This window comes from Procambarus clarkii, chromosome 31 (assembly GCF_040958095.1).
Source record: "Procambarus clarkii isolate CNS0578487 chromosome 31, FALCON_Pclarkii_2.0, whole genome shotgun sequence".
Lineage (NCBI taxonomy): Eukaryota > Metazoa > Arthropoda > Malacostraca > Decapoda > Cambaridae > Procambarus > Procambarus clarkii.
This window is the reverse complement of record NC_091180.1, coordinates 33,598,245-33,623,341: the sequence shown is the minus strand read 5'-3', so window position 1 is coordinate 33,623,341 and position 25,097 is coordinate 33,598,245. Positions and strand designations below refer to the sequence as shown.

General features: G+C 42.1%; 1 protein-coding gene across 7 annotated transcripts in view; it reads left to right on the top strand.

The window, feature by feature from the left end:
• dia (diaphanous related formin 1) overlaps positions 1–23,864 on the top strand; it is a 72,066-nt gene extending 48,202 nt beyond the window's left edge. For 6 of the 7 annotated variants that reach the window (XM_069334701.1, XM_045743630.2, XM_045743631.2 and 3 more), the window contains 2 exons: positions 16,709–16,793; positions 23,598–23,864. In XM_069334701.1, the coding sequence (XP_069190802.1) occupies positions 16,709–16,793; positions 23,598–23,775 (263 nt within the window). In that variant the 3' untranslated portion in view covers positions 23,776–23,864. The remainder of the gene's footprint in view (positions 1–16,708; positions 16,794–23,597) is intronic. The other variant, XM_045743632.2, reaches the window with a different exon arrangement.
• Positions 23,865–25,097: the final 1,233 nt, after the last annotated feature.

The following is a 25,097-nucleotide window of genomic DNA, read 5'->3' as shown; positions in this document are numbered from 1 at the left end:
GGCTCCCGCCTTATGCTAATATCTCTTATGCTCGCGTGTTGCGCTCTTCCTCTCCTCGTCCTTCCCGCCTTCCTCAGACTCGCAACCGTTTCCAGGCCTTGGACCCTGATGCGCCCACTGCCCCCTCCTCTGTCCCTTTGGGTTCTCTCCCGAAGGATCCTCCTCCTGGTCCTCTGTCTGGGGTTCCCCTTCCTTCTACCCGGTCTGTCGTGTCTTCTGTGTCTCCTTCCTCGTCCCCCTCCGATCCTCCTTCCCATCCTCTTCCTCCATCTATCGGCTCTCCCCGCCGCCTGTCGGTGCGGGCGGATGTCCATCGCTCTCCTAACGGCCGTCGTGTGTGCTCTCGTTCGGCTTCTCCTGTTGAGACACTGGAATCTGTTGCCCGGTACGTAGTTGCTGGGACACCGGTCTCTTTAAGTCAGAAGCGTAAGCCTGGCTCCTCTCCTTCCTCTTCCCCGGCGGGTAAGAAGGCTTCGCTTTCTTCCTCAGCTCCTCCTTCTGGCTCTGTTGCTCCTTCCACTCCCGTTTCAGTGCTTGCGCCCCCTGTTCCCGCTATGGAGGTTTCTTTGGCCCCTGCTTCCCTTTCGGTTGCTGCTCTTGCTGGGGTGCGCTCCTCTCTTTCTACTCCCCCTCTTCCTGCTGCTGTCCTTGACTGCTCCTCTCCGTTGTCTCCTCCTCCTCCTCCTCCTCCTCCTCCTCCTCCTCCTCCGGACCCTGCCCGCCCACCTCTGATCTGTTCTCCCGTTTCCTTCCCTCCGTCTTTGCTCAGTTTACCCATGCCCCCTAACCCTGACTTTGCTGACCCTGATCCCGACCCTGATATTCTTTAACGTGCTCTGTTGGTCTTTCGCCTTTGTTTCTTCCTTGTTCTCTGTTTTTGTCCTTTCTCTTCTCGTCGTTGTCCATTCTTCAATGGAACGTTCGAGGTTATTACGCCAATTTCCTCGAACTCCAACTTCTGGTTTCACGGTTTTCGCCCCTTTGTGTCTGTCTCCAGGAGCCGATGCTTGGTGCTCGTCCTGGTCGTTTTCGTGGCTATTCCTTTCTCTCCCCCCCCCCAGCCATTGCTGGGGCTTCTAATTCTTCTGCTCTCTTGATTCGGGCTGATGTTCCCTTTGTTCCTTTACTTTTTCCTTCGCCTCTCCATTGTTCTGCTGCTCGTATCTTTGTGGGGAAATGGTACACAGTTTGTTCCATTTATCTCCCCCCGAGTGTCCCGCTCTCTCTTCCTGATTTGAAACACCTCCTAGACTCCTTGCCGGAGCCTGTGCTCCTGCTGGGTGATTTCAATTGTCGTCATTCTCTTTGGGGTGACGTTCTGACGAATACCCGGGGTCGCCTCCTTGAGCCGTTTCTCCTCTCTTCTTCCCTGTCTCTTCTGAATTCTGGTGAGCCCACTCATTTGGACTCTCGAACTCGTACCCTTTCTTGTCTTGATCTTTCTCTCTGCTCTTCTTCTCTTTACTTAGATTTCACATGGCAGGTTCTTGATGACCTCCATGGAAGTGATCATTTCCCCATCCTTGTTTCCTTTTTCTCTTTTCGCCCTTCCCTCTCTTTCCCTAGGTGGCAGTTTGCTAAGGCGGACTGGACCCTATTTTCCCTCAGTGCTACTCTCTCTGACCTCTCCCTTCTGCCCCTCTCTCGCGCTCTCCTCCTTTTTCATGACACTGTCTTCGACGCTGCCCTCCGCTCTATTCCTCGCTCTTCCTCTCGGGGTCCACGGAAGTGCGTTCCCTGGTGGAATGCGGACTGTGCTCGGGCTGTCCGCTGTAAGCGTGCAGCCTGGAAGAAGCACCGCCGTAGGCAGACGACCGATTCTTTTCTTTTCTTTCGGAAAGCGAGTGCGGTGGCCCGTAGGGCCATCCGTACGGCTAAACGTGAATGTTGGGCATCTTATGTCTCGACAATTACGTCCGAAACCCCTCTGGCCCAGATCTGGAAGCGTATCCGCAAGATAGCGGGTAAGTTCGTTCCCGATGTTTCACCGGTCCTTCACCTCCATGATACTCTTGTGGCGGACCCGTTGCAGGTCGCTTTCGAACTGGGTTCCCACTTTTCTTCTGTTAGCTCTGGTCTTCATCTTCCCCAATCTTTCCTTCTTCGTAAACCTGTCCTTGAGTCTCGTCCTTTAGATTTCTGCACTCATCTTCAGCTTCCCTATAATGATCCCTTCTCTCTCTCTGAACTTCGTTCTGCCCTGGCCCTCTGCGGTTCTACGGCGGCGGGCTCCGATGGTATTCATTATGAGATGCTTCGCCATCTCCCTCCGAGCACGTCTCAGTATTTACTGAGTCTGTATAATCGGATCTGGGAGTCGTCGTCAGTCCCTGAGGACTGGCTCGATGCCGTTGTCCTCCCTGTTCGCAAACCGGGGTCTCTGGGTACTTCCCCTAAGGACTTTCGCCCTATTGCTCTCACAAGTTGTGTCTGCAAACTCTTTGAACGTATGGTTAACGTTCGTCTGATGTGGTTCCTGGAACACCATCACCTCCTCTCCCCTTCTCAATTTGGTTTCCGCAAGTGCCGCAGCACGACAGATGTCCTGGTGAACTTGGAGGTCTATATACGTACTGCTTTTGCTGCGAAGACCTCCGTTGTTGCCGTCCTTTTTGACCTAGAAAAGGCTTACGACACCACTTGGCGTTATCATATCCTATCTCAACTTCATTCTTTTGGCCTTCGTGGTCATCTCCCTCTCTTTCTCCGCAGCTTCCTCTCTCGTCGTTCCTTTCGGGTGCGCCTTGGTACCGCTCTCTCTCCCTCTTTTCAGCAATACGAAGGTGTGCCCCAGGGTAGTGTTCTGAGCACTACTCTTTTTCTGGTTGCCCTCAATGGTCTTCTTTCCTCTCTTCCTTCTGGTGTCTTCTCCGCTCTCTATGTCGATGATCTTACCCTTTGTTGTCAGGGTGATGATTCGCCTCTCCTTCAACGCCGGCTTCAACTTGCGATTGATGCCGTGTCGTCTTGGGCCACAGGTCATGGCTTCAAGTTCTCTACTTCTAAGACTTGTGCCATGACTTTTACGCGGAAACGGGTTGTTCTTCGTCCCTCTTTGTCACTTTATGGTCATCCCCTTGAATACAAAGATTCCGCGAAGCTTTTGGGGTTATTCCTTGACACTCGTTTGTCTTGGTCTCCCCATATCTCTTACCTCCGTGTTGAGTGCTCTAAGTCCCTTACCCTCCTTCGGGTCTTGTCCCATACTTCTTGGGGGGCAGATAGGCGCACTCTCCTTGCTTTACATTCCTCTCTCGTCCTGTCTAAGCTCGATTATGGTTGCCCTGCTTACTCGTCTGCTTCTCCTTCTACTCTTCGCCGTCTTGATGCTTTGCACCATGCTGGGTTGCGCCTCAGTTCTGGTGCCTTTCGTTCGACTCCCGTCCTTAGCTTGTATGTTGACACTGGCTTCCTGTCTCTCCAGGACCGCCGTGATCGCTACTGTCTTCGCTATCTTGCGCGGTCCTTGCAACATCCTTCCTCTCGTCTCTGTCGTGCTTTAACTTTTACCCCTCCTGCGGTTCCTGTTCCTCTTCACCACCTCCCTCTTTCTGTCCGGTTATCTCGCCTGCAGGATTCTCTTTCCGTTCGTATTTCTGATGTTTCTCCTCGTGTTGTTCCTTCTTTGCCCCCGTGGAGGGTCCCTCTTCCGCGGTTTTGTACATCCTTGACTCGTATCACTAAAGCTTTTACCCCTCCTACAGTTCTAAAACGCCTTTTCCTCGAGCACTTTTCTTCTCACTCCCGCTCCGTTTCTGTCTTCACCGATGGGTCTAAGTCAGCGGACGGTGTTGGCTACTCTGTTGTTTTTCCTGATCGCACTTATATGTGTCGCTTGCCTCCGGAGACTAGCATCTTTACAGCGGAACTTTATGCTATTCTCTATGCTCTTCGTCTCCTGCTTTCTCGTTGTCAGTCTTCCTTTGTGGTTGTTGTTGACTCTCGTAGTGCCCTCATGGCTCTCGGGTGCTTTAATCCAGTTCATCCGGTAGTTGTCGAGATCCAGCATTGGCTGTTTCTCGTTCACAGTAAATTTAAGTCGGTTGAGTTTTGTTGGGTTCCCAGCCATATTGGCGTGTCTTTAAATGAGCGTGCGGATGCTGCCGCTAAGGAAGCTGTCCGCTCTTGTCCCATCTCTCGTAAAGGCATTCCGTATTCCGACTTTTACCCGGTTATCCATTCCTCAGTCCTTACCCGTTGGCAGGCTTCTTGGTTGTCTGTTACTGGTAACAAGCTACGTACTCTTAAATGTTGTGTTTCCTCGTGGCCGTCCTCCTTCCACCGTAACCGGCGGTGGGAAACAGCTCTAGCGAGGTTGCGTATTGGCCATACTCGCTTAACCCATGGTCACTTGATGGAGCGCCGCCCTGCTCCTTATTGTCCTAGTTGCATTGTCCCTCTTACGGTCGTGCATGTCCTTCTTGAATGTCCTGACTTCCAGGACGAGCGTGTGTCTTGCTTTCCGACCGCCCCTCGCGGTCACCTGTCCCTCGATAGAATTCTTGGTGACTCGGATACTTTTGATATCGTTCGCCTTATGCGTTTTTGTTCTCGTATTGGCATCCTTGGTGATATTTAGCGCCCTCTGATTATTTTGCGTATTTGATGGTGCTACATAGCCTTCCCGGTTTGGTGCCTTCTTTTGATAATTACTTACTTACTTAGTGGAGAGACTATTGAATTGTTGACACAACGAGGGTAATCGCCCACTTCACACACTCTTGGTGTGGGCCGTGATCATGATTCTACATTTATATGCATATGTCTGTGTAGGGAATTTTATTGCGAGTTCAGTGATATAAAATTTAACGCTGTAGGACTAATGTGGAGCTGACAACAAGCAAAAGAGTATGAACATTTTGTTGCTGTTTGGGCGTCACGGCGAGTGATCTACGTTTTTATTTATTTCGTGGTGGGATAGCTAATGCTTTGGTGACATTTTATACATATGATCTTGTAGAGAATTTTATTGCCAACACATTGATACCGAAATGAAATGCGTAGCTCGAGAATTGGTGTCAGGAGAGTGAAAAGATTACATACTTTTTGGTGTTTACGCTCAAGAGCCCAAAACGCTGCGCGCACAATGCACTATTTTTTTTTCACAAATTCCAGGCACATTAAAGTGTTTTAACAGGTTGCCCAGCATTTCATATCAAAGGAACCAAGCAAATGAAATCAAAAGAACACAATTATGAATACAGCAACACACACATTCATACCAGGAAGATTTTTTAATAAGAGAAACAGGAAAAGAATGGCAACAAGTGTCCAAACTGTCCTATCAACTCGGTCGAATGCTAAATAGGACACAGATAATGAGACACCCTTACCATATCTTGAGATGATTTCGGGGCTTAGCGTCCTCGCGGCCCGGTCCTTGACCAGGCCTCCTTTTTGTTACACATCCCCAGGAAGCAGCCCATAGCAGCTGTCTAACTCCCAGGTATCTATTTACTGCTACGTAATAGGGACATCAGGGTGAAAGAAACTGCTCATTTGTTTCCGCCTCCACTGGGATCGAACCCAGAACCTCAGGACTACGAATCCGAAGTGCTGTCCACTCAGCTGTCAGGCCCCTATAATAGATAGACCGTAGATATTAATACCGAGTAAATACCCAGCACTTCCACAAGTATGATAACATCTTTCTTATTTGCCAACATACAAGGCATCAAAACACGCTAAACAAATCTCCACTTTATAACTGGTCTTTTAAATGTGACATGCAATGTTTGCAGTTTTAACAGACACTCCTTTCAAAGACTATTAGTAATAGGCATCCTCAATTTCAGGAGACTATGGAGTTGCACTCTGGTTGTCAGACTGGAGTGTCTGTTAAAACTGCAAACATTACATTTGTCACATTTAAGAGACCAGTTAGTCTTATTAAAGACTATTATGACAATGAAATACCAGAATTCATTCTTGTCAGATGTGATAGAAAACAGGCTACAGGGTGGGGTCAGCCTGTACATCTAAGACATACTCATCTGCACAGAGCTGCTTAACACCACAAATGATACGGTGGAAGTGCTGATACTGTAGCTTTGCTAAATAAGATAGTGTCAAACGATTCATATCTAGCCACACATTTCTTTCTGTTGGCTTACATTTTAGTTGCATCTAGGTTTTCTAGCTATCTTCTTGATAACTAACAGCAATTATTATTTTTTACCCTTTAATATTCTTCTGGTGGCTGCGGTTAGTGCCTACTAGAAAAACTTCTTGATAAGGTGCCTTTTCTAAATTTTTCCTTAAACAGTGCAGTGCTGTATATATATTTATATACAGTATGTAGCATGTATGGTTCACTCATCATTCGGTATTTCATCAACACATCTATTAAGCATGTACGTTAGCAGACCAATTTACTCTCCTCTTCCATTTCTATTTATTTCTTTTCTGTCTTACTCCATGGTTTTCATTACATTGCTGTACTCATCCTAAATTTCTCATGCAGCCGACTTCCAGTTTAACCTGAGGGATTTGCTGAGGGACACTTCGTGTAACAGTAAGATTTATCCATTTTGGTTGAAAATGGGGAAAATTGTATAGGTATACATTAGTACCAAAATTTTGTTCCAAAGTGAAAACTAAATACCTGTAATGTTTGTGTTTGTACAGTACTGTAAGGGAAAATTTAAAGCTCATTTGATCAGTGGCCTTACTACATCCAAATTATTTTTTATTATGTTACTTTTCTGGGAGGGATTTCAAGGTGACTCCTTGTTGTTAGCGGCTCTAGATAGCTTCACACCAATCAAATCCATGGTTACCTTGAGATGATTTTTGGGCTTAGCATCCCCGCAACCTGGTCCTTGATCAGGCCTCCTCATTGCTGGACTGGTCAACCAGGACGCATCAACTGTTGGACGCGGCTGCTCGCAGCCTGACATATTGCGGGTCGTTAATAGTCTACCGAAGACTTAATAGTCTACCGAAGACCAGAGACCCAAACCTAGTCCCCTCACAGAGGTGCAGAGTATAATAACAAGGTCAAGATCACGCTAACAGAGGCAATAGACACCAGAAAGATAGAGCGAGACAAAATAGACAATAGCAATACGACGAAAAGAAAGCGAAACAGAAAAGGAGACACCCAACAGTTAGGTTCCATTACCCCAGCACCGGGTGTTGGTGTCGCAGGTGGTGGACCACCTTCAGTCACAAGCTGAACCAAGACTAACTGAAGATCATGGCGGGTCTAGGGAGCGACCTTGAACCCCATCAGATAGAGGCATTTCCCTACAAGCCATGCTGGGTTTGTGGAAGGGCTTCCAAAGTGGCTCCCTGTTGCTCTCTAACCACAGAGACCAAACATGAAAGGGGGGATTCAATAGGAGCAGAGGAGAGAAGAAAGTCATAACCCTCTATGAAGGGGGAAATCATTGAGATAACTACTGAGTATTGATCAGGTAACGTGCCACCAAAACCCCACTAGGGCATCAACACACCTGAGCCTGAATATCAATCCAAGATATAATAACAAAATTAGCCAACAATGCCACAAACTATTGAACATAATGGGGCCAAAGATAAAGATAGACCATAGGTTGGAAACTTGATGCCAATGTAGACAACCCAAGAGAATAAAAATGTCCAAGGGTTCAGAAAACTGGGTCTCACATAACTATAGACCAAAGAAAACAAGGAACCAGCAAAATGCCCAGAACCCCACGCCGCCACCATTTAAAACGCAATTACGGCAGTGAATCAAGGCCTAGCCACCTAAAAACCATTAACCAGCAAATGTCCATTAGCCTGGAAGCACAAGGAGCAGCAGCCAAATTGAAGGGAAGACAAAGGAAAACAACACAGAGTCCGGGACAGTCAAAAGTCAAGCACCACAAAAGCCAAGAGGCTGGGGAAAGAGCCACGGTGGATGGAATTCAATGCACAGAGGCTTGCCAGAAAAGATTCCAATGCAGCACAAAAGCCAACCAAAGTAAGCAGCAACAACCCGAGAACAATGGGACGAAACCGAGACAAAGTTTTGTCACAGTGCCACTCTTGCCTCTTTCACACACTTTTATATTTTAAGTTGACCAGACCACACACTAGAAGGTGAAGGGACTACGACATTTCAGTCCGTCCTGGACTATTCTCAAGTTTATTGTGACTTGTGACCTTTTATATTTTAACTTCAAGATAGGCCAAATAAAATTACATATGATGCTATTTTTTTCCTGCCTAATATTACAGGCACTCTTGTCAAAATATTGCCACTCCACCTGTTTCACTTTTCTAGCCATGCACATCTGTTTTTACTGATATGAAGTATATGTTTTATCTGTGCCATATTTATCTAGGATTCAGTGCCCTAAATCATGCTATAAGAAGCTTAGGATGCGTTTCTTTATTTATATTAATATGCTATAATTCACAATGGCATGTATTTTTTTCTGGCCTTAAAAAACTAGATAATTATGGTATTGATATGAACTTCGTGAGTATGTACACAATTATATCGTCACCAGTGCAGTAAGGAGAGGAGTATTAAGCTTCTACACTAGCTCTCACGTACAGAACAAATACGTGTATATAAATTGTCATCCACACTTCTGTGGAAATAAACATTTCATTCACGTGGACTGCATGGGTCTCGAACCATGGACCCCCATGTATGTGAAGATCTGCTCATACGACTGCTCATAGCCGAGTTGATAGTGCTACGGGCTCACACACGTGGGGTCCGCGGTTCAAGATGCATACAGTCCGGGTGAATGGAACAAATAAATGTTTGTGTAAAAGGAAGTCTATGCATATAAGAGGATGTCGGTGTTTTGTCAAAGGAAGGTGTAGGTTATACAGTACGTGAGATGCACCAACATGTGTGTGTGCGTGTGCTGCATGGCTTTACACGTCATGTGCATGAGTGTTTTCTTGCACTACACGTTTTGGTTTTCTTTTCACACAGGTGTTGTTATGACTTCAGTATTCTATCCTCTTTGTAAGGAACTGAAGTTAAACACCATTACCTGATTTCTACTCCTTCAGCACTGCTACATGTAGATAAATTATGTAAAAGCTGCTCATTTGTAGTATTATGCTGAACGAGTTGTCACGGTAGCATAAATATTAGAGTTGCGTATAAATTTATAAAATCACTACTATACCTATTACTATTCATCATTGTGACTTATATTGAATAAAAGATCAACTTCAGCTCACAGCTTACTTGTCAAGACTAATGTTGTTAGCAATGGCTTTTTTAGGTTTTTGTATGATGTATTTAAAAATACTAAGTTACTTGAATAGTAATTTATTCAGGTAATTTCCAAATTACCTGAATAGTTTGTTTAGATCATTTTTTTTCTGTTAATATTTACAGTTCTTACACGGTACAGTATTATAAACTAAGATATGCATTTGGATGGCTGCATTACATACACTTTTGTTAATTCAGTAAACCTTGAACATTTTTATGATTATATAATTATACATGAAAATACTATATTTGTATAATGCTTGACAAAATTGCTTCATTTACTTGAGTCGTCTTAAATTCTCAAACACAGCTGCCCAAGGCCACTACCCGTATACATACCTGTCAGTGTTTCCGAGGGTCAGTGTCCGTCACAGCCCAGTCTCTGACCAGACCTTTGCTAAAAAAGAGTTTTCCATTGTTTCTCTACATGTAGATTGGTTATCATATATAGACAAATTGTATGAATAGCTTTCTCTTTTAACCCTTTAACTGCGCGGCCTATAAATATGACACATCCCCCCCAGTGCGCAAGAAATAAATTCTCGGAAAAAAAGTCTTTTTTTTTTGTTCTGAAAGTGACAAACACCCCTCCCTGTATATGGGTATAGCAACGGAATTTCGAAATTGTACTTACTTTGGCTGCTATGGGGTCCGTAAGGTGGCACGTGACGTCATCATTCCCCGTGCGCCCATGCCGTAAGCTCCCGGGGCCGGTGGGGCGGACAGGGCGGGGCGCGCGAGTTGCCGCAAATATATTTTTGCACATGTTTTGCGCACATTTCCAAATACAATTTATTACATTTTACGTGCCGAACCGATGTATGGTGAACACGTACACTATATTATGGCAGTAGAACATCCATACTGTCCGTAGACACTGTGTTATGTGCATGACACTTGTGTACACATATGCTGCACATACAGTATTTACCATGTATCATGCTAGTTTATATATATATATATATATATATATATATATATATATATATATATATATATATATATATATATATATATATATATATATATATATATATATATAACCTAGAAGGGGTACCACCTCTGGTGCAAATGTAGGGACCCATAGCCTCGGAGAAGAAAATAAAGAGTACTCAGAGAAGACCTTGTGGATCCTCACTGAACACTTTGATATTTTCTTCTCCTACCACCCCTATTCTTTTGTTAAGTGTGTATATTTATCTAACTTTATTTGAAAATGTCATTACACAAAAAAGTTACAATATTGATTACATACAGGATACAAGGCTGCTTGTCACAAGTTGAATAGCTCCTCCAGCTCCTCAGATGGCGGGCAGGAACCATGGATGCAGTGAGCATTTCCTCTCTGTATTGCCACACTAAGGCGCTGAAAAAGAAAACTGGCAGCTCTGGGGTCTCTAGTTGTTTCGATTAGCTTAGACCCCAACTCCTTTAAAAAGCTAGCAGCACTTTTACCCCAGGCACCAAGCGTCTCTGAGGCAATGGGGACAAAATTGTAGTGGTGCTCAAGGTCTCTGTATTTACGTGACTTGGCCGCTTCCCGGTGATTGGCAGCTCCTCCTGCTTGTGTAGCACTGAAGTCAACATAGGTATTGGCTAAAGTTGAAACGCAAGTGTAGTCCCACACCAACTGTCTGCCATTCTTCCAGGGGTTCACCGTAATTCCGTCTGGGCGACCGACAGGCTCATCAGAGTTGCGGGACATTAGGTAACGGGGCTCTCTCTCTGCTGGACAACCGGCTGTGGTAAGGCTTCTCTTAATAATATCATTAACCTCGCCGTGTCTTGCATGCCATCCTCCGGTCCTTTGGCAAAGAAGGCCATGCCGTCCATATCTGTCGGCCTCTGCATCGCCGCAAATACACCTGTATTCGGTGTGGATTGGGGCAGCTAGGCGGAGAGCCACGGCAATTCGGAGGGCCTGCGGTGTGAGACGGGTGCCGGTTGCTGACATTGGGGTTGCTAATAGGAAATCACCTGCATGGGGAGCTGCTACAGCTCTAAGTCGGGCAGTGTCATGTGGTGTCGTCGCAGCTTCTAGCAAAGTTGCAGCTTCTTGGTCAGCAATGGGGCGATCCCAGCTGGATTGCTTATGGGCTTCAGGAGGCGGTGGTTGGGGTGCTGGTCCTGCGAGAGAGACCCATTTGGTTGTGCAGTCTGTGAAGCTGGGATCATGCACCCCTGCCTGTTGAACTAGGTGCTCAGGTAGGATTTCCTTCACCAGGTTGTCAGACCCCACTGAAGAGGACAGGAATGCTGGTACAGCAATTTGTGTTGCTGTGCGCACGCCAAGGCCCCCGAGTCTGACAGGAAGGGAGGCCTGTTTCCGCTGTGAGTCGCTGAGGGAAAGATTGAGGGCTTTTTCTAGTGTTGATTTCAGCAAGCTGTCATACTCTTCTAATTTAATATTGTTGAAAGATGGCGAACATCTTAGAAAGTAGGTCAGCCTGGGAAGGGACAAGCATCTCGTGATGAGGTAAAGTGCATCATGAGCATCGATGTCTTCAATCCTCTCGTTCATCCTCTTCAGGTCAGTGATCTTCTTACCAAGGACCCCGTCGATGGCATTCCTTCCAAGAGGAGCACCTAGGAGTGTGCTGTCCTCAAGGTTGGTTGTATGAATGTCAGGCAAAACAACCTTTATTTGCTCTATTATGTGCTGGTTGGTGGAGGTTATTTCGCACTTGGAAGGGTTCAGGGTGAGGCCTAGGCTTGCTCCTTGCTCCTGGATTATTCTTATGTCGTCCAAGAGTGAGGCTGGGGAGCCGGCTAGAGTACCATCATCCAAAAACCAAATGTTGAGCTCACTGGACAGGTTATCGGTGACTTCCTTGATAACTAGGCAGAACAGAAAAGGAGCAAGGGGGTCACCTTGTTGGACACCTTCTTGTGATTCAATTTCATGTTCCCCAAAAAGCAGGGTTAGATTCTTGCTGTAGCATGAGTTTACAAACGGGTAGAGGGAAGGAAAAAGGCGATGAACTGCACTGAGTACTGCATCCCTTCTAACCAGATTGAAAGCATTTTTGAAGTCCAGCTTTATCAGGGCTTTTTCATTCGTAATGTTGGCAATGTAGGCTCTAGCTGCATGAGCCGCTGCCTCACACCCTTGGGGAATGCCAAACCCAAGCTGTTTTGGCTTCAGCATGTCGGCTGCTGCCTGACTAACTGCTCTAGCAGCAGCCTTAGCGACGAGACGCCGGAGTGAATTGCCGACAGCTATCGGTCTGATTCCTCCATCTTTTTTCCTCAGGGCACAGAGGGTAGCGCCAAAAAAGAGAGGCCGTATGGTCTCTGGTATGTTGCCAGCTAGACATGTGTTGGCGAATCTAGTTAGTTCCACCAGGAGGCCCTGTGCAATGTCTCCCAGTGCAGGGTTGAGCATTTGTTTGATGTGGTTGGGTCGTAGTCCTGTGAACCCACCTGCTGATCCTGGTGGGAAGGATAAAGCTGCTTTGTGCACCATGGATTCGAGCACACACAGGGGTTCTGCTCTGGTGACACCGACTAGGGGAACACTGTCGTCACGAGGAGCTCTGGGTGGGTGTTTTTCCCTCAGGGCTTGTGCTGTATCGGCATCCCTGGTGGCAACTGTGTCTTCACTGGTGATGACTCTGATCGCCCCTATTGTGTTGCCTTCTTCTATTTTCTTGCTGACTGTTGCTCTGATTTTGGATGCCTCGGTTCTGCTGTTGATACCTTTCCTGCGGTGGGTGTTTTTAGCACGGGTGGGGAGGGGTGCCTGGTTGTCCTCTCTAGGAAAACTATTTATAGCCATAATGACCGAGGAAGCTAGTGATTTGTCTCTCCTTGCAGGGACAGCTAGGCATATGTTTCCAAACAGGAGAAGGTTGTGCCATGCTTGGATAGTTCCGGGGGAGTCATTGACCTTTTTCAAGAGGCTGGATAGTTTGGCTGCTGCCTGGGGCCGGGCAGCTTTGGGGATGTGCTGCAGGGTTCCAACCGATGTTGCTTTGATGGCTTCTAGTAGATTTTCAGTCGAAATGAAGCTGTTAGAGGTGTTTTCCCTGACTGCTGGAGTGGGGCCTTGATTGATACCCTCTTTGGGAGGGCGCCACATACCCGGACAATCGGTTCCGTTGTGAGCATGCTTGCGCACATCTCCGTTACGCTTGAGTCTCCACACCTTGTCACACACTTGGCATGTGCCATACCTGTCGTCGATTGATGGCTCCTCTTGGCTGAGAGAAGCCTGGCTGTCAGTCGTGACCTGCGACATCAGCGGGCGCTGGTTGGGCGCTGGGCGGGCGCTGGGCGGGCGCTGGGCGGGCGCTGGGCGGGCTCTGGGCGGGCGCTGGGTGGGCGCTGGGCGGAAGTAGCGTGAGGGGGTGGACACAGGGAGGTAGCGGTCGCGGTTGGGGGTGGGGCAAGGGGAAGAGGGTGACTCTTGGGTTGGGTGACGGTACACACTGGCGGGTATGGGGAGGGGGGGGGTTCAGAGGGGTGACACTAACACGTTTGTATAATCTCGTGATATATCACTGCACAATATAAACTGGTTCACTGTGGACTCGATGCACTTAAAACACGATACCAGTTTCCCGAGAGCCGAGGTATCTATTTTTCATTGATATTTTCATAAACACTTACACACTGGTCACCCCCCTCGACTGACCGCACAACAACACCCCATCCCCACCACCCCCCACCCCCCACCCCAACCACCATAACCGAGGGAGCCCCTCAGGGCGCCCTTGTTGGCCCTCACTGCAGTTCAAACGATTCCACACTGCCAATCCACTTGTTTGATTGTTTTTGCTTGCGATAGTTCACCCTGGATACTTCCCGCCACTCTCACACCTTCCCAGGATGTTCACACTGCACACTGTTGAGTCTGGGTCCGGTGAGGTCAGGATGTCACAAGATAATGGCACATGGCTGGCAGAGCCTCCTCCCAGCGTCCGTTCCCTGAGGCGCCCACAGGGGAAATGTCAGGACATACATATATATATATATATATATATATATATATATATATATATATATATATATATATATATATATATATATATATATATATATATATATATATATATATATATATATATATATATATATATATATATATATATATATATATATATATATATATATATATATATATATATATATATATATATATATATATATATATATATATATATATATATATATATATATATATATATATATATATATATATATATATATATATATATATATATATATATATATATATATATATATATATATATATATATATATATATATATATATATATATATATATATATATATATATATATATATATATATATATATATATATATATATATATATATATATATATATATATATATATATATATATATCTATCTATCTATCTGTAGTCTTTCCTGTAGACATATATATTATTAAATATGACCGAAAAAGTAAGATTAATAATTCTAACACGAATTTTCTCAATATTTCTTGTTTCTTTTCACTGTTGATGGTAATTGAAAAATCAATTCTCCAAAATTCATTTTTATTTCTAGTCTGACGCGACACTTGAACGCGTTTCGTAATAACTTATTACATTTTCAAAGACTTTTAGTTTACACACACACAACTATAACCTGCAAACACTAAACAGAGTTCTTACTATGCTATGATTTAAACAGCTTTCATTTTAATTTATACTCGCATTTTGGGTGAGGTGATATGTTACAACAGTTTTGGATGAGGTGAACAAAACTTTCAACACAAGACAGAACACGAAACAATGGGTATTAATTGGGTAAATTGAAGGTAAGAATGGAAGTAACTGCAGAGGGCCTATTGGCCCATATTTCTTGATGCTTCTATATTGGAGCGGAGTCTTGAAGTGGGTAGAATATAGTTGTGCATTAATTGGCTGTTGATTGCAATCAACAGCCAATTAATGCTGTGATAACTATGATATATCCCAGATATAACATAGCAGTGAGGGGTTGGTGTCTGTCCAACTGTCTGCAGTGATAGATTTATCTTTACCAGAGAGAGTAGTTGAAGAAGTTGTAATGGCAGATTTTGTTTAGGCAGATAATCCCCTTTGTATGAGGCATTGTGAAATAAAAGGCTTCCGGTGCTCTTTCAGAAGTGTCTTTAATAAAGGTGGCTGATATACTGTACATTAAAAAATATACATATGGCCAGCTGCTAAAGAAGCCGAGTTCCTTAAATAAATAAGCTATTTTAAAATACTTTAGGTACACAGTATTTACCTATCAGTGTCTATGGGGGAGTGAGGTCTAGCTCTATGCTCTGCCTTGTACCTATCGTGTTTCAACTTAACCTCTGGCTTTCAAATTCTTTGTCAAATTGAGCTTTAAAGTTGTGGATGGGGATGGCTTCCACAAACTTCCTCTTTTAGAGCATTCCACTTGTTAACCACCCACATAGGGTATGAGTATCTTCTTACGTCCCTTCAGCTCATTTGCACCTCCAGCTTCCACCTGCATCCTCTTGTCCTGCTTTCTCTCAATCTGAAGAGACTATCCTTGTCCACCTTATCTATTTCACTCAGTATCCTATAAGTTGTGATCATATCCCCTGCAGGGTTGTGAGGGAAGGGAATTATCAGGGAAAAGCGCCAAGCCATTACGACTATATAGCGCTTGGAAGGGATCAGGATAAGGATTTGGGATGGGACAGAGTGGAATTATTCTCACCGGTAGAGAAGAGCGTCTTAACCATACCCCCATATGCGTACGAATGCACATCGTCTTCCAAGTAAACCGTCGTACACCAATTCAAATTTTACAATCAATTTGACGTCGTCAACTATAAAATTCGTACTCTAGGGCAGTCGTCAACTGAGGTTCCATTGTATAGTATTTGTATATTAATACAATATACTCTTTACACTGAATTTTGTGGTTGTAAATTAATCAGTGGGTAATAATGCCAGCACATGATAGAATTATGGTCATATGTCAACTTCATTATGTCTTGTCAAATATTCCAAATTAGAAATGGTTTTGACATTAATAGAGATCTTAAAAGTGAATAAAGCAAAGCAAATATTATTAAGTGTATCAAGATTTTAATGCAAATAAAATAGATTCATTTGCAATTAAAGAACTTCATGGTTTTCATGTATGGTAATCAGCATATCCTCTTGCAGTCATGCATACAGCAAATAGCAGTGATAAGCTATCTTTTTATATATATAATGGTGAACATCAATATGGACTGAATTGTATTTGTTCTGGAGGAATGTAACAAAGAATCAGATAAGTTAATCCCTTTTACCGTAATATTAAAAAGGTATAAATTTTGGGTTTTTCATATCAATGTTTTATCAGCGAGTTTTGCATTTTAAAATTCCTAACATGAGAAAAGAATGTACAGTTTTACCTAAATCAGACAAATTTCCTTTGCTTTTATGAGTTTACTTTAGTAGTGCTACTTAAAATTAAAATAGTATTTTTTATTTTATAAATAACTGTTTTAACTCAAAATTTCTTCGTAACAGCCGAGAGAAGAGCCCAGCTGAATCGAAGTCGTTCGCGTACAGGTTTGGTCACGCAGTCGCCAATTAACAACAAGGATATCAAACAGTGAGCTTTTATTTTGTTTTATACCTTATTTACTTTTTGTACTATAGTTTATTATTAAGGTAGGTCAACAGTATATGATCATAAGGAAACTATAGAAAGCCTATTGGCTCATGCATCTCCTATTTATTCCAAACAAAACTCATTCATATACAGTATATGACTGTTCTACACTTGAAACAGTTCAGCGATCCCATGTCTGTTATGGTAACTTGTAATGTGTTCCACAAATCTACAGCCCTATTCCCAAACTAGTATTTACCCAAGTCTTTTCTGAATCTAAATTTTCTCATTTTGTATACATTGCTTTGTGTTCTACTTTGTGTTGATATATATTTAACACTTCATTAGTATCCCCCTTCTTATATCTTTTCATCAAATTTCATGCCTCAATTATGTCCCCTTTACACACACACACACACACACACACACACACACACACACACATTGTTGCACTCACGGAGACAAAACTTGAGGATGTAATTTTAAATGAGGTCATATTCCCAAGGGGCAACTCAATTTGGAGACGGGACAGAAAAATTAGGAAAGGCGGTGGCGTTGCTGTGCTGGTAAAAGAACACCTAAAGGTGAAGGAAATAATGACTGCCAATCCACAAGAAGTTGACATAATAGCACTAGAGATCTGCTATGAGGATGATAAACTAATGATGATAAATGCATATAGTCCACCGCCAAGCAGCACATGGTCAAAGGAGGAGCTAGATAGTAAACGTGAAGGTCTTATAACAATAATGAGAGAGATTATAGCGAGAGCGGATAACGATAGATCACGACTGTTGATAGTCGGTGACTTCAACTTGAAATCCATAGACTGGGAAGCATATGAAGCTAAAACAGAAGATTTTTGGACCTGTAAATTTGTAGACCTCATCCTGGAAACATTCTTGTATCAACATGTTAAACAAGCTACGAGGATGAGGGAAGGGGACGTTCCCTCCATGCTAGATTTGATATTTACCAGGAAGGAGGAAGAGATATTTGACATTCAGTACCTTCCTCCCTTGGGTAAAAGTGACCATGTCTTTTTGGGAATAAAGTATGCAATGCGTTATAAGCTGGAAGAAAATAAGGAGGTTGAAGCAGTTGAAAAACCAGACTTCAGGAGAGGACATTATGGTGACCTTAGAAATTTTTTTAGTGAATATAATTGGACAGACTTGATGCTAGGCAAGGAAGTGAATGAGATGTATGGCAAGTTTTGTGAAATATATGATAAAGGCACAAAAAAATTTATACCAAAACAGAGATGCAGAACTAGGAAACAGGATTGGTTCAATAGAAATTGCGAGAGGGCTAGAGACCGAAAGACACAAAAATGGAATCAATACAGGAAGAGGCCGAACCCCCAAACATACCAGCGATACAAAGATGCGAGAAACAACTACACGGCAGTGAGGAGAGAGGCAGAAAGAAATTTTGAAAAAGGGATTGCGGACAAATGTAAAACAGAACCAGGTCTATTCTATAAATTCATAAACAACAAATTGCAGGTAAAGGATAATATTCAGAGGTTGAAAATGGGAAATAGATTCACGGAAGATGAAAAGGAAATGTGTGAAACACTAAACGAAAAGTTCCAAAGTGTGTTTGTACAAAATGAAATCTTTAGGGAACCAGATACAATAAGAATTCCAGAGAACAACATAGAACACATAGAGGTGTCTAGAGACGAAGTGGAAAAAATGCTCAAGGAGCTCGGTAAGAACAAAGCAGCTGGCCCAGATGGCGTTTCACCATGGGTTCTGAGAGAATGTGCATCTGAGCTCAGCATTCCACTTCACCTGATCTTTCAGGCATCCCTGTGTACAGGAATCGTAGCAGACGGGTGGAAACAGGCTAACATAGTTCCAATCTACAAAAGTGGCAGCAGGGAAGACCCCCTCAATTATAGACCTGTATCATTGACAAGTGTAATAGTGAAAGTATTGGAAAAACTAATCAAAACTAAATGGGTAGAACACCTAGAGAGAAATGATATAATATCAGACAGACAGTATGGTTTTCGATCTGGAAGATCCTGTGTATCGAATTTACTCAGTTTCTATGATCGAGCCACAGAGATATTACAGGAAAGAGATGGTTGGGTTGACTGCATCTATCTGGACCTAAAAAAGGCTTTCGACAGAGTTCCACATAAGAGGTTGTTCTGGAAACTGGAAAATATTGGAGGGGTGACAGGTAAGCTTCTATCATGGATGAAAAATTTTCTGACTGATAGAAAAATGAGGGCAGTAATCAGAGGCAATGTATCAGAATGGAGAAATGTCACAAGTGGAGTACCACAGGGTTCAGTTCTTGCACCAGTGATGTTTATTGTGTACATAAATGATCTACCAGTTGGTATACAGAATTATATGAACATGTTTGCTGATGATGCTAAGATAATAGGAAGGATAAGAAATTTAGATGACTGTCATGCCCTTCAAAAACACCTGGACAAAATAAGTATATGGAGCACCACTTGGCAAATGGAATTTAATGTTAATAAATGTCATGTTATGGAATGTGGAATAGGAGAACATAGACCCCACACAACCTATATATTATGTGAGAAATCTTTAAAGAATTCTGATAAAGAAAGAGATCTAGGAGTGGTTCTAGATAGAAAACTATCACCTGAGGACCACATAAAGAATATTGTGCAAGGAGCCTATGCTATGCTTTCTAACTTCAGAATTGCATTTAAATACATGGATGGCGATATACTAAAGAAATTGTTCATGACTTTTGTTAGGCCAAAGCTAGAATATGCAGCTGTTGTGTGGTGCCCATATCTTAAGAAGCACATCAACAAACTGGAAAAGGTGCAAAGACATGCTACTAAGTGGCTCCCAGAACTGAAGGGCAAGAGCTACGAGGAGAGGTTAGAAGCATTAAATATGCCAAAACTAGAAGACAGAAGAAAAAGAGGTGATATGATCACTACATACAAAATAGTAACAGGAATTGACAAAATCGACAGGGAAGACTTCCTGAGACCTGGAACTTCAAGAACAAGAGGTCATAGATTTAAACTAGCTAAACACAGATGCCGAAGAAATATAAGAAAATTCACCTTCGCAAATAGAGTGGTAGACGGTTGGAACAAGTTAAGTGAGAAGGTGGTGGAGGCCAAGACCGTCAGTAGTTTCAAAGCGTTATATGACAAAGAGTGCTGGGAAGACGGGACACCACGAGCGTAGCTCTCATCCTGTAACTACACTTAGGTAATTACACTTAGGTAATTACACACACACACACACACGAACAGAAAACACACGTCAGAAACGAAACTTGAAGGAAATATAATAAATGAAGTCATATTCCCAAGAGGCTACTCAGTTTGGAGACGTGACAGGAAAACTAGGAAGGGAGGAGGAGTGGCTGTACTGGTGAAAAAACACCTGAAGGTAAAAGAGTTAATATTTGAAAACCCTCGAGATATTGACATAATGGCATTGCAGGTCTGGAATCAGGATGATAAGCTGATAATTGTAAATACCTACAGCCCACCAGCAAGCAACACTTGGACAAAGGAAGAACTGGATGACAAACGAGAGGGCCTCATAATGGTCATGAGAGATATTATTGTACAAGCAGATAAAGATAAATCACGACTGTTGATACTGGGGGACTTCAACTTTAGAGCAATAGACTGGGAGGCCTATGAAGCAAGAACGGAGGACTTTTGGACATGCAGATTTGTGAACCTCATTCTGGAGACATTCTTGTATCAACACATAAAGCAAGCCACAAGAATGAGGGAAGGAGATGTACCGTCAGTACTGGATCTAGTATTCACCAGGAAAGAAGAAGAGATTTTTGACATCCAGTACCTTCCTCCCTTGGGAAAGAGTGATCACGTCCTGTTAGACATTAAATATGCTTTAAGATATCATCTAGAAGAAAATGGGGACATTGAAACAGTTGATAAACTCGATTTAAGGAGAGGCAACTATGGGGAACTTAGAAATTTTTTTAATGAGTGTAATTGGACAGAATTGTTGCTAGGTTGGGAAGTAAATGAAATGTATGCCAAATTTTTAAAACTATACGAGGAAGGCACACAAACATTCATACCAAAACAGAGATGCAGGGCCAGAAAACAGGATTGGTTCGACAGAAATTGTGAGAGGGCTAGAGACCAAAAGACACAAAAATGGAATCAGTATAGGAAGAGGCCAAACCCCCAAACATACCAGCGATACAAAGATGCGAGAAACAACTATACAGCAGTAAGGAGAGAGGCAGAAAGAAATTTTGAAAAAGGGATAGCAGATAAATGTAAAACAGAACCGGGCCTATTCTTCAAATTCATAAACAACAAATTGCAGGTAAAGGATAATATCCAGAGGTTGAAAATGGGAAACAGATTCACGGAAAATGAAAAGGAAATGTGTGAAACATTAAATGAAAAGTTCCAAAGTGTGTTTGTACAAAATGAAATCTTCAGAGAACCAGACACAATAAGAATTCCAGAGAACAACATAGAGCGGATAGAGGTGTCTAGAGATGAAGTGGAAAATATGCTAAAGGAGCTCGGGAAGAACAAAGCAGCTGGCCCAGATGGCGTTTCACCATGGGTTCTGAGAGAATGTGCATCTGAGCTCAGCATTCCACTTCACCTGATCTTTCAGGCATCCCTGTGTACAGGAATCGTAGCAGACGTGTGGAAACAGGCTAACATAGTTCCAATCTACAAAAGTGGCAGCAGGGAAGACCCCCTCAATTATAGACCTGTATCATTGATGAGTGTAATAGTGAAAGTATTGGAAAAGCTAATCAAAACTAAATGGGTAGAACACCTGGAGAGAAATGATATAATATCAGACAGACAGTATGGTTTTCGATCTGGAAGATCCTGTGTATCGAATTTACTCAGTTTCTATGATCGAGCCACAGAGATATTACAGGAAAGAGATGGTTGGGTTGACTGCATCTATCTGGACCTAAAAAAGGCTTTCGACAGAGTTCCACATAAGAGGTTGTTCTGGAAACTGGAAAATATTGGAGGGGTGACAGGTAAGCTTCTATCATGGATGAAAAATTTTCTGACTGATAGAAAAATGAGGGCAGTAATCAGAGGCAATGTATCGGAATGGAGAAATGTCACAAGTGGAGTACCACAGGGTTCAGTTCTTGCACCAGTGATGTTTATTGTCTACATAAATGATCTACCAGTTGGTATACAGAATTATATGAACATGTTTGCTGATGATGCTAAGATAATAGGAAGGATAAGAAATTTAGATGATTGTCATGCCCTTCAAGAAGACCTGGACAAAATAAGTATATGGAGCACCACTTGGCAAATGGAATTTAATGTTAATAAATGTCATGTTATGGAATGTGGAATAGGAGAACATAGACCCCACACAACCTATATATTATGTGAGAAATCTTTAAAGAATTCTGATAAAGAAAGAGATCTAGGAGTGGTTCTAGATAGAAAACTATCACCTGAGGACCACATAAAGAATATTGTGCAAGGAGCCTATGCGATGCTTTCTAACTTCAGAATTGCATTTAAATACATGGATGGCGATATACTAAAGAAATTGTTCATGACTTTTGTTAGGCCAAAGCTAGAATATGCAGCTGTTGTGTGGTGCCCATATCTTAAGAAGCACATCAACAAACTGGAAAAGGTGCAAAGACATGCTACTAAGTGGCTCCCAGAACTGAAGGGCAAGAGCTACGAGGAGAGGTTAGAAGCATTAAATATGCCAAAACTAGAAGACAGAAGAAAAAGAGGTGATATGATCACTACGTACAAAATAGTAACAGGAATTGATAAAATCGACAGGGAAGACTTCCTGAGACCTGGAACTTCAAGAACAAGAGGCCATAGATTTAAACTAGCTAAACACAGATGCCGAAGAAATATAAGAAAATTCACCTTCGCAAATAGAGTGGTAGACGGTTGGAACAAGTTAAGTGAGAAGGTGGTGGAGGCCAAGACCGTCAGTAGTTTCAAAGCGTTATATGACAAAGAGTGCTGGGAAGACGGGACACCACGAGCGTAGCTCTCATCCTGTAACTACACTTAGGTAATTACACTTAGGTAATTACACACATACATACATATACTCATACACACACATATATATACTCATACACACACATATATACTGCATAAGTATCCACTAGGAAAATGAAACTAAAATTTCGAACGTTTTCATGTTCAACTCATTATCAACACATTGTTTCAACACATATATTGTTATTAAATGTTGCATTTAAAAGACCTGACATATGGGTTATCTAAGCTTAGTATTTTCTTATGAATGTCTATTAATGGCTTCTCATTTTAACAGGTTGCCCATATAATTGAATATGGTACAGTATTATAAATTGTTTGTATGATTATTATTAATGATTCAGTGCAGTGAATTCCAGCTTTAACAAATAAATTGCTTCTGGCCTTTCCTGCTTCATCATATTTTATATAATTGTTGCATTTTCACCCAAATTAATACTTGATTGCATATACAGTACTGTACAATATATTACATAAAATCATAAGAAAATGTGACCCTGAATTAAGACAAAAAAAAAACAAATTGCCCCACAAATCCAAATTATTGGAATTTTCATATCTGGATGCCTAATTCATTGCATTAGACACTTAACTAATCAAAATAATTACTTTGGTTCCATTGCAGTATGAATCCACTGTTCATGGATCTTTTAAATGCACATTTCCCAATCCCGTGCCTTTGCTTCCCATAGTTAGGTATAATTTTAAGCATTTTGAAAGATCACATCATTAAGCTAATACTGTTTATCTTTGATTTTTGAATTCAGAGCTGATGCGCTTGATATTGATATTGAAAACCAGCCCGCTCGACCATCTCGTCCCCGCACCCGTAGACCTGGTGTTCCGACTGGATTAGAGTCTCGGGATCGGCATTTTAATGAACAGTCGTCGGAAAATGGTGGAGATGCACCTGAAGCCTTGCTGCAGAGGTTAAGAGATCTTTAAATGCAATCCAAATTATATTAATATTAAATACTGTACATAAAGAAAATTAGTAACATTCACGTGCTCGTGCACAGGTTGCTTGGTAAAAATGAAAACTGGCTGTATATTGTGCATTACTTTTTCAGTAGTAATATTTATAAAATGTGAATGAAAAGGCATTTTAAGCAAGGAATACGATGTCTCTACATTATAATTTAACATATCAGTTACAAGAAGAAGTGTATATTTTTTTTGGTTCATGGCAGTATATTTCACGTATATTATACAAATTATGTGTATGTGCACACACAAACACACACACCAACCAACCGTCTACCACTGTTTGTGAAAGTGAATTTTCTTATAATTCTAAACACAGATGCCGAAGAAATATAAGAAAATTCACTTTCGCAAACAGAGTGGTACACGGTTGGAACAAGTTAGGTGAGAAGGTGGTGGAGGCCAAGACCGTCAATAGTTTCGAAGCGTTATATGACAGAGTACTGGGAAGATGGGACACCACGAGCGTAGCTCTCATCCTGTAACTACACTTAGGTAATTACACATATCTACACATGTAAACATAAACACAGGCATATACAATACATTAAATAAAAGCCCTACATGTTATACATGAGGAATCATTTAGAATTCAGTCATTGTTTCTTTATGTAATGTAGTTTGATCATCTCCATATTTTTTTAAATGCAAACAGGTCATTTCAGGACTAGTTGATAAATATCTTAAGTAAATGCAGACTTCTGTAAAAATCTTACTAAACATGTCAAGAAATCAATATTTCAAGCAAAATATAATATTTATAACTGTTTATATATATATAAATATATATATATATATATATATATATATATATATATATATATATATATATATATATATATATATAATCACATTTTTTTGGTATTTTGAAAGATGGATGCAGAGAAATATACTACCACAATATGCATCCAATTGCCCCTTAGTATTTTCCAGTAGACTGTTTTTTAATATTTTGTACAGAATTATATTAAATATAATTATATTTTCTTTGTAGATATGAAATAAAAGTGTTTGGCTTGTGAAGGAAAGGATGTTTAAGGTTTCTTTTGAATGCTTTTTAAGTATTTCTGTGCTCTGGTTATTGTGAAGGACGTGATAACGAGTCCCGTTAGTCATTAACCTTAACCACTTGCAAAGTATTTGCTTGTGTTTTGACCTGTCGCTAAAATTGCGAATCCAGCCACTTGGGCCGGACGGTAGAGCGACGGTCTCGCTTCATGCAGGTCGGCGTTAAATCCTTGACTGTCCAAGTGGTTGGGCACCATTCCTTCCCCGTCCCATCC